General features: G+C 39.9%; 1 protein-coding gene across 3 annotated transcripts; it reads left to right on the top strand.

Annotated features, from left to right (window-relative positions):
* The first annotated feature begins 40 nt into the window (after nt 1–40).
* On the top strand, nt 41–13,420 carry smek1 (SMEK homolog 1, suppressor of mek1 (Dictyostelium)). 3 transcript variants are annotated; one of them, XM_030128294.1, is made up of 15 exons: nt 41–1,154; nt 1,411–1,466; nt 1,558–1,656; nt 1,793–2,410; nt 3,461–3,538; nt 3,626–3,742; nt 5,133–5,249; nt 5,416–5,547; nt 6,634–6,736; nt 6,845–7,003; nt 7,985–8,154; nt 9,985–10,124; nt 11,193–11,383; nt 11,720–11,934; nt 12,333–13,420. In XM_030128294.1, the coding sequence occupies exons 1-15, from the start codon at nt 1,013–1,015 to the stop codon at nt 12,453–12,455; spliced, it is 2,460 nt and encodes an 819-aa protein (XP_029984154.1). In that variant the 5' UTR covers nt 41–1,012; the 3' UTR covers nt 12,456–13,420. The 3 variants fall into 3 exon arrangements, with proteins under 3 accessions (XP_029984154.1, XP_029984155.1, XP_029984153.1); XM_030128295.1 differs by having other exon boundaries at nt 9,982–10,124; nt 11,723–11,934; XM_030128293.1 differs by having other exon boundaries at nt 9,982–10,124.
* The last annotated feature ends 1,657 nt before the right edge of the window (nt 13,421–15,077 follow it).

The raw sequence follows: 15,077 nt of genomic DNA, 5'->3' as shown, positions 1-15,077 counted from the left end.
AATGTGTCGGGCTGCCCTGTTGTTGCTGTGCTGGAAACCCCGTACAGACTCTGAAGGGACCCAAGATGGCTGAATACTCACGGGGGGACAGTTAGCAATTATCTGAGCAAGACATCGAGAATGAATGGCAAATAGCATTATAATGTAAAGCGGAACCTTGACGTAATTACACGACTAAAGCTGGTTGGTTTGCATTATTTTTGGAATGCATGAATACCAGTAGGGAGAGAGTAGTCTCTCCGCGGCCCCGAGCCAGAACATGGCGGAACACTTGGGGGAGAAAGCAGCTAACGCTAACTAGCTGGCGTATTATTTAGACAGATAGAAATACTGGGTCTGGGTAAACACAGTGCTTGCTGTTCGCTACTGTGAAATAATGTTATCGGCGCGCAGCTCTGGTCATTTTGCTTCCAATAGTTGTACATTGAGTATGTGGAGCGTAGGCAGCGTACTTGCTAGCTAGTCAACTCGTTAGGTTTGCTAGCTAACGCGACTGGCTAACGCTGCCCGCAAGCGTACAAACTGTACTAATAAGTAGGCGGCAGTGTTTTGGGAAATAGTGACCGTAACGGGATCTTTTTCTGAATACGCATTTGTCAAGTATCTGATAAGGCTATGTTATGTCTGTCAGATCTTGCTTTGACGATTAACGCGACAGCTAATGCAAATGCCCTCCGCACTATAAATTAGTCGATCGTTAGCTTGCCACAATGGTCTGTAAGCTGATTTTGTGTGACGCGTTGCTCATATCCTTGTCAAGATAAGGTGTAGGGCAGCTTTCCGAAATACTCAGATATTTAGTTGATCGGTAAATCTCTCGAAACGACCATTTAAGTGTCTCACTCTCACGCTGCTACAAAGAGCTGTTATCTTGATTGACCCTTGACACAAGTTTAGCCAGTAGTGGATTGTAGTGATTGAGTGTAGACAGTGAATAAAAGTTTTGGTGTTACTAAGTGAGGTACAGCCAAGGGGCCTGGGAGGGGGAAACAAGCGACAACCACCTGCCAGGATGACGGACACTCGTCGACGAGTCAAAGTCTATACCCTCAACGAGGACAGACAGTGGGATGACCGTGGGACCGGACACGTCTCCTCGGGTTATGTGGAGCGATTGAAAGGCACATCTCTACTGGTGCGAGCAGAGAGTGATGGTAAGTTAACAAGTTAAGGCCAGATGAATAAAACATCACTGTCATCATATTAGGCATATGTTTTTGGAGATTAATCGATATTTCACTAAAATTGAGATCCAAAACGCAAGGGGGTTGATAACTGTCCAAACCTACACCGTTGCTTAACTTCTGTTTAATCTGTGTGTGTTTCCGTTCCATTTGTTTTCTGCTTGTGTAATAACTGGAGCCCAACGTCCATTTAACCATTGTGTGCAATTTGTGTGTCATCTGACAGGTTCGCTACTTTTGGAGTCTAAAATCAATCCAAACACAGCCTACCAGAAACAGCAGGTCAGTATGTTGTGTGTTATAGAATGTGTGTGGGGAAAAAAAAAAAATTGCACCTTCTTGTATTCTGACACAGTTTTGTTTTTTGAAAAAGGATACATTGATAGTATGGTCAGAAGCTGAAAATTATGATCTGGCACTGAGCTTCCAGGAGAAGGCCGGCTGTGATGAAATTTGGGAGAAAATATGCCAGGTAATTGTCCGTGCTTTTGTGTGGGTGTGTGTTTATCTGCTCCATCTGGTGATGCATTTTCTGCTGAGTGAATCGGGGGTTCCTCATTGCAGTGTCATACTATATTGCTCATACCATTGTTTATTTATCTGTTAAGGTGCAAGGGAAGGACCCATCAGTGGACATCACCCAGGATGTGGTGGATGAATCTGAGGAGGAACGTTTTGATGACATGTCATCACCAGGTCTGGAGTTACCACCATGTGAATTGAACCGCTTGGAGGACCTGGCTGAGCTGGTGGCCTCCTCATTACCATCGCCATTGCGGCGTGAGAAACTTGCACTGGCTGTAGAGAATGAGGGTTACATTCGTAAGCTTCTGGAGCTGTTCAGGGTGTGTGAAGATTTGGAGAACAGAGAAGGACTGCATCATCTGTATGAAATCATAAAAGGCATCTTTCTGCTCAATCGTACTGCACTCTTTGAGGTTATGTTCTCTGATGAGTGTATCATGGACGTCATTGGTTGTCTGGAGTTTGACCCAGCCCTACCGCAGCCACGGCGGCACCGGGAGTTTCTCACTAAGACGGCTCGCTTTAAGGAGGTGATCCCCATCTCTGATCCAGAACTGCGCCAGAAAATACACCAGACGTATAGGGTGCAGTATATTCAGGACATGGTGCTGCCCACACCCTCTGTTTTTGAGGAAAACATGCTGTCCACCCTGCACTCCTTCATCTTCTTCAACAAGGTGGAGATAGTGGGCATGCTACAGGTGAGGTTGTTAGACAGTTGTAAGGATTGCAAGTGAAGATTATTATTGCGTTTGTTAAAAATTATGTGTACAAGCACTGCAATTTCCCCTTAAAATTTACTCATCATGTGCAAATCTTAACTAAATATCTTTTCAAATGATTTTAAAGAGGATGTTATGAAATTGTCTTTCTATATTGGCTAGAAATGATTTGCAAACTATATTTAGCTGATTGTGCTTTAACCAGTCCCAGTTTTGACTGCAAGTCTTTTATGGTCATGTGACCTTTGTTTTTGTACTGTGTCAACTCAGCAATGTTTATGTATGGCTGTCTCCATAGAGATAGAGAAGTGTTGTGTAAATCAGTTATGCTGTGTTAGAGGAAAACAGAAACTGGTGTACTGTTGACTCTGCTACTTTCCTGTGTGAATTTCTGAATTTAAATATTATTGATAAAAGTCAGTTTCCCTCTCACTAACTTAAAGACACCCTTGTCAACCTAACAATAAAATGACTGCCTTTTGGTCATTTTAAGTTGGGCTGTCACAAACTGTTGTTTTCATTATCAATCTGCTTGTTTTCTTGATCAGTCATTTACTCCATTAAAAAGTTGGATGAAAGTTCTTTGAAGTGACAAATTTTAGAGACATTTTTTAATAAACCCAATAGTCTAAAACTTAAAGCTGCTTCAATGATTGTGTGTAAGATAAAAAGGGCAGTGAATTATCAAGTTTGATAAGCAGATGTCTGAGAGGATTAATTTTTCTTTGCTTGATATCCTTATCCCTTCATCATAAGGTATTAAATTTAATATTTAATTTTGTGGTCATTTTGTACCTGGACCTTTTGTAAAAAGCAGGTCTCCCTTAATTGGAGTTGTCTCTAAATATCAACAAGCTAAATGTGATTTTCAATAAATCTGACGTATTTGTACTGTCCGGTTAGTTGAATTGGTAACCATACAACATGAATTTTACCCTGGATAAATATGAAAATTGGGCTTGATTGTTCCATATCAATTTTCTCTACGTGATCTTCACCTGTCACCTCATCTCTCTTTTTTGGTGTCAGGACGATGAGAAGTTTTTGACAGACCTCTTTGCACAGCTAACTGATGAGGCTACAGATGACGACAAAAGACATGAACTGGTATGCCAGACACTTTTCAGAGATTATTTTTTAGACTGCAACCATTTTAATGTTGCCCCTGATTAAATCTTTGTTCATTCTTTACAGGTGAACTTCCTAAAAGAGTTCTGTGCATTCTCACAAACGTTACAACCTCAAAACAGAGACGCCTTCTTCAAGACATTGTCAAACATGGGTATTCTACCTGCACTAGAGGTCATACTGGTGAGCGCAACTACATTTTCACTACAGAATCAAGCCTGTTTGTTAAGGTGTCTAGCCAAAAATATGATCATGTGTGTTGGTCCTTTTGTAGTCTGTTCTATACATGTTTTATCGCATTGCTTATTAATCTAATGTTGACCCGTGGCAAGTTCAAACAGCAGGTCATGTTGTATGTTACAAGAATATCTGGCTGAGTGTTAACAATAAATCTGTCATCTCAAGAAGTGATTCATATTATTTGCTCACATCTGTTGTAAATGAATTAGAATGTTTTAGTCAGTAATGTTTCTGTAATTCCCTCAATTTGGCTTTTAGTGTGTGACATGAATGAGTCAGCGGTTCTTCAGCTTTTCAAGTGAACCAAAACCACTGTGAAAACAAACAGATACTGTTCTTGTCTGTGCTGTGTCAACACCTTGAGGTTTCTGATAAAATAGATGTGCTTAGTTGAGTACACAAACCTAAACAAAGTCATCACTTTGACTACTACTGTTGGTGTGATGGTTTTATTTGCCCTGAGAGAAAAAAAACAACGTGGAGTTTGAACTTGTTGTGGCACAGTTAAGCTTTTATTTGTTTTTGTTTTTTTCACTGAAATTTTATAAGCACATGGTCACTAAAAATGAAAAAAAATGAACAAACAAACCTTGCTTGGGTACACTACATGACTCTCAATTCACATTATTCAGTCCTTCCACCATTCTGGGTTCTGTAATCAGTGCATTTATTCAAGTTTTTTCCATTTGAGCTTCTTGTAGTCGCAGTTTGTGAGTTATTTTTTCTATTGTGTATATTACAGTTAAGCTCTTCTTACCTTTTTGCATGATCTTTTCACTTGGTTCTGTTATCCTTCAGAAAAGCATTGTTCATTTTACTTTACTGCACATGAAAAACTGATCTGTCACAGATTATTAGGTTTTAAAATCCATCAACAGGTTTTGTTCTGCTAAAAACCTAACAGCCTTAAATATTTTTGTGCAAGTTTAGTTCCTTCAGGAAAACACCTTTAGATTCCAATGCATCACTACTGCTAAAATTGAAATTTTCCAGAAATGCTGCCACTGCCCTTGGAGGCTACATATCATATTCAAATAAGATATTTATGAAGACATTTTCTGCACCAGTTTTTCTTGTTTGTAGCACCTGTTTCCCTGTTTTTTCTATCATGCAAGTGTCTGCAAGAGAATAAATAAATAAGAGCACTGATGAATAGTAGATTAACCAGCTAAAAATGGGTTATTCTTCAATGACAACCATGTGTCCTTGCACTTACGTGTGAATTTAGTCTTTTTAATATTGTACATAATGTAGTAATGAACCCTTTTTTAAATTATTTTTACCTTTTGTATTTTGATGTAATCCGCTGACAAACTATACGTTTACATAATAGGGAATGGATGATGTTCAGGTGCGTGGGGCAGCTACAGATATTTTCTCCTATCTGGTGGAGTACAACCCCTCCATGGTACGAGAATTTGTAATGCAGGAGTCTCAACAGAATGATGATGTGAGTAAGAAAGTCTGACATCACTTTTTGCCTAAATTCTAGAGCTCTTCTTTTATTCAGTGAAAAAATAAATATTACTCTCATGCTTTCCGTAGTATCGGATTGAAATATTGACCTTTGACAAAAATGACAGTGCTGATGTGACGTTCATTCGTTGGCCTTGCAGGATATCCTCCTCATCAACCTGATCATCGAACACATGATCTGTGATACAGACCCAGAGTTAGGTGGAGCTGTGCAGCTAATGGGTCTGTTAAGGACGTTGGTAGACCCAGAGAACATGCTGGCCACTGCAAATGTGAGTTTCATCTCTACATACAATTTGACAGTAAAGCAAGTAAACGGGGTCTTAAAAAGTCCTGAACTTCCAAATCTGCATTTAATACCTTAAAAAGTCTTTAGAAGGTATTAGATTTAATGTGGTAGGTCTTAAATTATGTTGCCATCAACTTGTTTGCTGTATTGTGTTTAAATGTGTCTGTTAAATGTCCAAACTGCAAAGAAAGTAACATTTGTCGACTCAGTTCCAACCCGACAATTTATATTGAAATTAGAAATGAATTATCACTGACTTTGCAGCCCCCGATGAGAAATGACTCTGAACAGTGGGAATCAATGCATTGGAGTAAATAAATGCATTTTCCTAAATTCGAGGTGTCACAAATTTTTGCCAGTATGGCTGTGAAATGGGCATTAAATTCTGTTATAAGCACTCCTAAAAAGTCTTAAATTTAACTTGTAGAAACCTGTAGGAACCCGAATTACATACCAGGGGTTTTTTTGGTCACTGTACAGCATGAATTTTTGCGGAAATTAATTCATTTCAAGCTCGCAGTATTGACATTACCTGGGCACAATGAAAAAGGGTGTTAAATAGTTGTTAAATTGCATTCGTAATGGTGTTAAAATGTCTTTTAAAAGTAATTTGTTAAAACCCGCTAACATCCTATGTTTATATTTAATTGTCTACAAACTGTACAGCAGCATTTGGAAAGGATTCATTGTGTGAAGAATACTTTTTGTTACATGCTTGACTCAGAGATCAAACAAAAAATATCTCTATGGTCCTGTATTTTCAGTATAAATTATGCAAAAGAAAAGGATAAAAACTATGTTCACCAAGGAGCAGAAAAGTTTGACATTAGAAAAAGCCATATTGCCCTCTATGTACGTAATGGAGAAGAAATACAACCCATTAGTGGATATTTATAGTAGAACAATTATGAGTACGCACACAGTAGTTGCATAAGAAAAACAAAAGGGACAAGAATACCCCACCCTGATAGACCATTAAAAGCATTCGTTGCATTCTATTGTGGTCATGAATATTCAGTAAAATGTGTTTTTTCTGTATGTATGTGACTTTTTTTTTTTTTTTTTTTAGAAAACGGAAAAGACAGAGTTCCTGAGCTTCTTCTATAAGCACTGTATGCATGTCCTCTCAGCTCCATTACTGGCCAACACCACAGAAGAAAAACCTAGTAAAGGTAAATATCTATGCCGTTTGAATCGATGTGTGTGTTGGTACAGTGAATGTAGGGTTTAAAGTTCTGCAAAGTTTCACGTTGTTGTTTCTATCTGCTGTTTCCCTGTAGATGATTTTCAAACATCACAGTTGTTAGCCTTGATTTTGGAGTTGCTTACGTTCTGTGTCGAGCATCACACCTATCACATCAAGAACTACATCATCAATAAGGACATTCTCAGGAGGGTACTGGTGCTCACTGCTTCTCAGCACGCCTTCCTGGCACTATGTAAGTCAAATGGAATTGCACCTAAAGGGGTGATATTTTGCTTTTTTAAATGGAATTATGCATTTTAAAACATTTACCTGTGGTCTACATAAACTGTAAATGCTATGCTTGGGTCTGAATTCTTCATTAATTCAACTTCACAGGTCCATCTTCAACCCTATTTCTGAGTAATGACACAAGAAAGGTTGTTTTGAGCGCTGGCCCTTTAAATGCAAATGAGCCACTTCACACCCCACCCCCTCCAGGTTGTTGACCGTGCTTTCTGTCCCTTTCAGCCACTTGTGTCCGTTAATACAACCAACAGCTGAACATTTTAGGGAATCTGCTCGAAGTTTGGACATATTTTCAGTTTTTCCTACAACCGCTGCTGCTGATAAACCATTATGTCGTACTTGGAGAAGTATTTGTCAGAAATCTTGACCTTATATGTGCAAATGTCGTGACGTAACTAGTTACAGAACATAACAAATTAAGCAGGAATCAAAACGGGTTGTAGAAATCCACTTTTTCCAATCCAATTTTTTTGCCGGAATGAATATAAAGACTAGAAGTACTCGGACAGCGCAGACATCCGCCAAGGCAGATCAGTGGGCCCCCGTGGCCCCTCCACCCCCACCCCCGATCACCACCAAAATTTAATCATTTGTTCCTTGTGCCATTATCAACATTTCCTGAAATTTTAATCCAAATCCGTCCACAACTTTTTGAGTTATCTTGCACACGGACAGAAAAACAGACAGACAAACCAACGCCGGCAAAAACATAACCTCCTTGGCGGAAGTAATAACTTTGCAGCACCTGGAGGGTTCAAATTCAAACTTTTTGAACTATTAGGGTCCCCAAATACACAAATAAATGTGCCAAAGACTAATAAAAGTGGGTTTACTAAAATATGACCCCTTTAAATTTGTAATCCTTCTTGTCTGTGAACATGTACGGGTGCCATCTTGTATTTACGCTCTGTTTCTCCAATGTGCACAGGTGCCCTACGCTTCATGCGGAGGATCATTGGTCTAAAGGATGAATTCTACAATCGCTACATAATGAGAAACTTTCTCTTTGAGCCTGTCATCAAGGCCTTCCTCAACAATGGCTCACGCTACAATCTCATGAATTCTGCCATCATTGAGATGTTTGAGTATGTCCGTGTGGTGAGTATAGACTCCTTAGTCTTGCTTTTGTTTCACTATTCAGCTACTCCTCTGTCCTAGGCATAAAACAAATATATAGATGACACAGTGCAGTTTCATAGCACTGTGGACAAGTGAGGATAGAAATTCTCGGGTACAATCTGCTCTGTTGCTTCAGAGACAAGCTATAGAGCCCTCCTCTCAGTTCTCAAGTTGTAGCTCCTCAGGTCCTTGGCGACTCATCCCTCAACCACAGATCTGAGCAAAGGAGTCAAGGCGAGGACCTGAGGAGAGAGGAGCCAAGTCAAATGGCAATTAAAAAGTTAATCAGAAATTTAGATGAACACTCAAATGTCAGTGATCATGAGAAAAGCAATATATTGAAACTAAGTGTTGGAGATGTTCCAACCATCATATTTAACCAAGTTCTATTTAAAATGGCAGCTTTGAGGTGACGGTATCTCATGTTGTTATATGAGCTGTGAGCGAGGATACACCTGTGTCCTTGGTCATAGCTCCTCCAGTCATCCTCCTTGGTCTTTGACCCTCAGTCCTTGTTGTGCATTGTAGAGAACTTAGACATAAAGATGGTGCACTAAAATCGTTCTCCAGGGTCACAGTTTAGCATTGAGGAATTGAAGTGTGGAGGTGGTTTAAAAAAAAAAAAAAAAAGAAGAAAACAACGGAGAAGAGTCTAGAATCTGTGCAAGAAACTCACATTTGACAGTTTCTTGACAATAATAGGTCATTAGCGCTGTCAGTCACCCGTTTTCATATCCACCTGAAAGGATCTGTGAGTGGCTGTATTCTGTCATAAGTTTGATAAAGGCAAACAGCAGAGCCTAGAGGAGCCGCAGAAGTCTTGTGTCCTCAGACCACTGGAGCTTTAACTGTTTTATTTAAAAGCAAAGATTTTTTTTTATACCCCCGCCCACCCAGAGGGGTTTATGGATTTACCAACAATTCTGGTTGTCTGTCCGTCTGTTCAAGATTTTTGTCCAACCCATTTCCCGGACACTATTCACCCTGGGTGGGTTCTTTTCAAATTTCACACACAATATTTACATGTGCCTTCTCCAACTTTTTAAATTTTTTACAACTTTACAAAAAATTGAAAGTGAAGACTTAAAAGGAACCTTGAATAGGCAGGGTATCAGTGAGCAGGAGGGGCAAAGTGTTGTGTGACCGGGTCGTATTAATAAGCTCTGTTTACTTTTTCACTTGTCTTTCTGTTTCTGTGCATTGTTGTGTGTGTATGTTTTGTTTTTTTCTCTCTCATTTTTTTTTTGTTTGGTTTTGTGTCACTTGAAAGTTTAGTCGAGGAGCTTAAAAAACTAAACATTTATGCCAGTCTCAACCAACATACATTTAGCTTTACACAATGGGGAAAAAGCTGGTTGTGTTATGGAATTAAACTGTATATATATATATTTTTTTTTAACTAATACCTTTTTCCCACACTTTGACAAATTTAAAGACTGATTTGATTCATTTCATTGCACTTAAGGAACATCAACACTGCTGTATTGACAAAATGTGGATGTGAGTTTTTTTTAAATGCAGTACTGATAAAATTTCTTGTTATCTATTACAGGCAGACTGTCAAACTTGAACTTGTCTGATGTGGAGTTTAATGTTTTATTAATTGGTTTGGTTTGATCTCCCCCTTTCTTTTTCTTACTTTGTTTGTACTTGGCTCATCCTCTTCTACTTACCCTTTATCCTCCACACTATGCTATATACACTACATTACTCCTCCTCTCCTCTGTCCTTTTCTTCCATCCTCCCTTTCCTTCGATTCTTCTGTTCCCCCCATCTCTCCCCTCTCTATCCTTCCATTGCTCCTAGGAGGATGTGAAGTCTCTCACAGCTCACATAGTAGAGAACTACTGGAAAGCTCTAGAGGATGTCGATTATGTTCAGACATTCAAGGGACTCAAGTTGCGGTATGAACAGCAGCGGGAGAGGCAGGACAACCCCAAACTGGATAGGTGAGAAAATTACTGTCACCAAAGATGATGAAAAAGCTTTAGGCAATTCTTTGTGTCTCAAAATAAATGGGGGAATGCGACTTCCTGTGTTGTTACCTTTAACTGTAAGCCATTAATTGGTCAGTATTTTGTTCCACAATGGTGTACACAATAATGCTATTTTTATATGATTAACATATGGCACATTTAATAGAAAGCTTGTCAAATACTGTTCCTCTGGTTTGGCAGCTAAACACACTGAGTGTTTGCAGTAAGTACTCCTTGTGTAATGTACAACTTAATCATCTGATGGTTGCTAATGTACAGACAAGACGAGTACTGAAGAGAATAAGACTGTAAATCTATGCAGAAAATGTCAATTTAGTCAGTTATTAAGGCTGAACACACCAAATCATTGTAACACTCAGTGCAGCCATTCTTAAATCTTAACAGAAAAAAGATTTCTTATGGTTTTTCTTTGAGCAAGTCTCACAGTGCCATTGACTAGAGATCAGACTTACTGAAGATCTTGTCCAAGTTCAGTATTGGCAATGTTTAAAAGTATTATCTCATGTCTAACTAATAGCAAATGGAATCAAAGTCCACATTTCCGCACTACTAAAATTTGACTTGCTTGTACAAACTTAATCTACAGCCGCGGAAAAAATTATTAGACCATCAAACGTCATCAAAAACAATGGTTATGCAATCAAGTACTAACTCCTGTGTGTATCATGGGACTAAAACAGACGGAAAAGAAAACATGGAATGCCTAAAAGCACTGTTTTTGGCAGTACAATGCCATAGATATTGATGTAAGAACGAAAGTTATTTTGGTTATTATCAAGAAAACCATGGAAAATGGCTAGATATCAGCTCTGAAATGAAACTCATGAGCTGTTTTGGTTGTTATCATTATATTTGTCCAAACAAATGTACCTTTAGTTGTACCAGGTGTTAAAATGAACAAGAAACTGAAGAAAACAAGGGATGGTGTAATAATTTTTTCCAGAACTATATCATTTCACCAGGCTGAAGCTACATTTTTCAAGTATCGCTTTATTTAACACTGAACATTCTCCTCTCCAGCATGCGATCCATCCTACGGAACCACCGCTTCCGTCGTGATGCACGGACGCTGGAGGATGAAGAGGAGATGTGGTTCAACACAGATGAGGATGACCTTGAGGATGGCGAGGCTGTGGTTCCTCCTTCTGATAAAATGAAGACTGAGGAAGACCTTATGGAACCTATAAGCAAATTCATGGAGAGAAAGAAATGTACGTATGTCAGCCAGTTGTTTTCCTTTGCTCATGCAGAGCTTAAACTACATCTGTTTTTAAACAAATTTTATTGGCAAAAAAAGGAAACGTTCCTGTTTTACTGTAGCATAAATGAACAGTTTCTGTACAGTGAATATAAGCAGCACACAAAATTAAAGATATAAAACGTAATTCATGACTACCTTTGTTCAAACTGGTTTTAAATATATTTGGATGATTCTTGAAAAACAGCAATTTAATTGAACAAAATGGAAATGTGATGTGTGAATTCATGTCCTGGAGAACCTGAATTGGGATAAAATGACATTTCCTTTTCCGTCTTTTTCTTCCCAGTAGTAAAAGACACAGAGGACAAAGAAGTATTGGGGAAGTCCAGCTTATCAGGCCGACAGAACCCCAGCTTCAAGCTCTCCTTCTCTGGCTCAACCAAAACCAGCCTGTCCAGCCCTCCTTCATCTGCCTCATTGAACCCAGGGTCTCCAGGATCACCGGGGTCTCCAGGCTCAGGGGCACGTAGCTCGCCCTCCACCACAACAGTAACAACAAAGGTACCAGTCAGCAAATGAATTCTTCATATACCATTGTCCGTTTTTGTCAAACATGAAACGAGACATTAAAAGGATCCTGATTCCTTGGGAAAAACGGGTTTCTAACAAGATTTGTCTTTTCCTTTAAAATATCTTGTTAAAATAGGATAAATCTTTGTACATTGGTTATTATTTCATGGAAGGAAACTAAATTTTGATGTAAATTGAGCCTCAACAATTAATATTCACACTTAAGACTGTCAGTTTTCTCACAGCTCCCACTGTCTGCATCAGTATATCCATCGATAAATCAGAGTTATTGGACTTGTTAGGATTATTTAGACAATAGAAAATTAGAATGACATATAATCGTTTTGCAACTGAGGCTAAATGTTTTCTGTATGTCTCGTCTGCTTCAGGGAGGTTTGGTGGGACTGGTGGACTACCCCGACGATGACGACGAGGAAGAAGATGAGGAAGATGACGGGGAGAGTAAAGACGAGCCTATGCCACCTTCGAAGAAATCCAAACTGAGCTCTTAAAACGTCTGCGTCTCAGCTCGTGCTCCGCTCGGACAGTTTCAGTGCATAGACTTTACACAGAAATGATCAAACTTGTAAACAAATTGAATGAATGAACGCCACCCGTCGTTGTCGTCAGTGGGTAGCCAAATGAGGAGTGGACTGTGAATGGATACGAAGCCTCCTCACACTAGCCCAATCCATACAAGTGCCAATCAGGAGACCAGGAGTGACAAACCGCCTGAAAAAAAAAACGAACGGATGAGTAAAAGCTGGGGGAGACGAGATCGGACTAAAAGATCGTCTTGGGCTCAGACTCTGTGAGACCGGTGGGAGTTCAGTGATTTAGCAACTGGAGGACAAGACCACATACAAAACAACCACATGTACACAGACTGAAACCCCAGTGAGCTTGCAGGCTCGGACCATAACCCACTGCCCCCACCCCCCCACTCAGGGAAGGACATCACAGCGACCCCAAACGGGTCAGCCAATTCAGACCCAGAACCACCACTCGCACCCCCATCCCCCTTTTCAGAATCCACCTTCCTCCTCGTTCCTTTTCTTCTTGTTTCCTCTGCTCTTTCCACCCTCTCTGTCTGTTGCTTTTTGTCCCCTTTTTTAAGTTAGTATATAGGACCAGACGAGAGGCAGCATGAGGCAAAGAGCTGTCCTTGTTGTCGTATGATGATGTCATCAGTGTCGTCGTTCCTTCGGCGGACGTTGTTCTCTGACGAGAAAAAAAGCCAGCAGTTTCTTCATGATTTTCTTTTTGTTCTCTGTTTGTCTCGATCTTTCTCCTGTTTTTGTAAATGACAACAAAAAAGACCTGCCTTTAAATGTTCAGGACGTTTTCAGTCACACTTGAACAGGTTTTTAAAGACCTCAGTAGGTGAGCTAGTTTTACCCTTTTTGCCCTTTGAAACTGCAGATTTTTTGGAGAATTTGTAATCCCGTCTTGATTAAAGATTGAGTGGAATTCTAGATGTGATGATTTTTGTCATATCTTATTTTTTTTCCTTTTACATGAGTGTACACTTAGTTGTTCAGAATATTTGGGACCATTAAAATGATCTTTGCTGTAAGATGTCCTACTACCCTTTGTCCGAATAACTGAAGTGTGTTTCCTTGCAGCGTTTCACATTTACTTATTACACAGACCAGTAAACTGAAAACTGAAGAGTGGCATTACTTTAATATCCTGATCTGTAATGTACAAAATATCCAGGCCCAACACTTACTACTCATTCAAGTTTTTATCTCAAACCATTTTTCATTACATTCTTCTCAAATCCAGGCAAGATAATTACAGTAATTACACAGAAAAACGTAGAACAGTGTCATTAACTTCATTTTTGATCCACTAGGTGGCATCATTGTCCCACTACTACAGAGTGATCCTAGTTGCTGAGGAGAAGAAAACTGCCTGTCCTCATTTATCAACTAGTTTACACTTTGTAGTTCTTACCAAAGTAGGCTGGTGTGTGGATTTGTTAAAGAATTGCTTAAGTTTACACTGACACCGCTGTCGAAAACACTGTTTCTCACCAAAGAAGGATGATGAGGTAGACCAGTTGATGCGCCTCATTTAGCATGATTACAAGACAAGTATTCTAAATTAAGTGTGTATATAACAATCAAGACCATAGTTTATAAGGAATAGTAAACAAAAACAAACTATTTTTATGATGCACCAGAACTGAAGTCACTTTTATACACAATGTTTATGTTTTTTGTTATTACATGCGAGTATAGTTCATCTACTTCTGTATAATTACTGCTTTTCAACAGATATTCTACTGATATTAATGCCACTGGTAAACCTGAAGATGTTTTTCACATGGGGTGAAAAATGTCAGCACCTCTCAGCATATGTGGTCACCTCAGTGGGAGTTTGCAGATCAGCTCCAAAGTAAACAGCATCAAGGCCACCAAGGAGTCACTGTGTTGTCCCTCCAACTGCATTGTGGCCTTCAAAGATTGTTTATTAATTAAAAACCAACAGAAGAGGATCACTCGGCGCTCAGCGTGCAGCGAGAGCCGTCACACAACGCCTATTAAGGCCCCCATTCACATGAAAGCCATCTCCAGACAACGGCAGCTTTTCAAGAGCAACCCTCCCTGCCAGCCTCCGTTTGCTCCTCAGCAGGAGCGTGGCAGTGTGTGTGATCTCCTTCTTTGCCACTGGAGAGGCTGGTCGGCTCCTGGTGCCAGCCTCTGCTCCAACAGAACGCTGGCTCCACTTCCACTGCCAAGACGCTTACCCAGCTCTGCCCGCCTGTATGTCTGCCAGGCCGAAGAGTCCCCATCAGGGACACTGCTGTCCAGCTTCCTGCGGGGCCAATGAAAAGCCCCTTTGACAGCTCTCTTGATTGGTTCTGCTGCCAAAGTATCCAGTCTGCTGCTCATCAACTTTCTCCAAATTGATCACATTACTACCGTTGTAAATATGACATTCATACAGCAGCGCAGGCACTTCAGAGCTGAGTTGCATGCACATTTCCATGACCTACTTGTGTTCTCCTGCTGGAGCTTCCAGGCAGGGAGGACTGTGACCCTAATGTGGTGGCATTTCCACATAGATTTAACATCCAACCTATTTTCCTCTTTCTCCCAGGCTCCACACCTGCAGATTTTAATTCA

This window comes from Sphaeramia orbicularis, chromosome 24 (assembly GCF_902148855.1).
Source record: "Sphaeramia orbicularis chromosome 24, fSphaOr1.1, whole genome shotgun sequence".
Classification (NCBI taxonomy): Eukaryota; Metazoa; Chordata; class Actinopteri; order Kurtiformes; family Apogonidae; genus Sphaeramia; species Sphaeramia orbicularis.
Note: the sequence above shows the minus strand (reverse complement) of the source record. Positions and strands in the feature narration are given on the sequence as shown.

What these genes read in the sequence shown, in the direction of transcription:
- smek1 (XM_030128293.1), top strand. Translation starts at nt 1,013, where the DNA reads ATGACGGACACTCGTCGACGAGTCAAAGTCTATACCCTCAACGAGGAC. An exon ending in TGTTTGAGTATGTCCGTGTG is followed by an intron (nt 8,155 to 9,981) that starts GTGAGTATAGAC and finishes CATTGCTCCTAG; the next exon opens with GAGGATGTGAAGTCTCTCAC. An exon ending in GACAACCCCAAACTGGATAG is followed by an intron (nt 10,125 to 11,192) that starts GTGAGAAAATTA and finishes TCTCCTCTCCAG; the next exon opens with CATGCGATCCATCCTACGGA.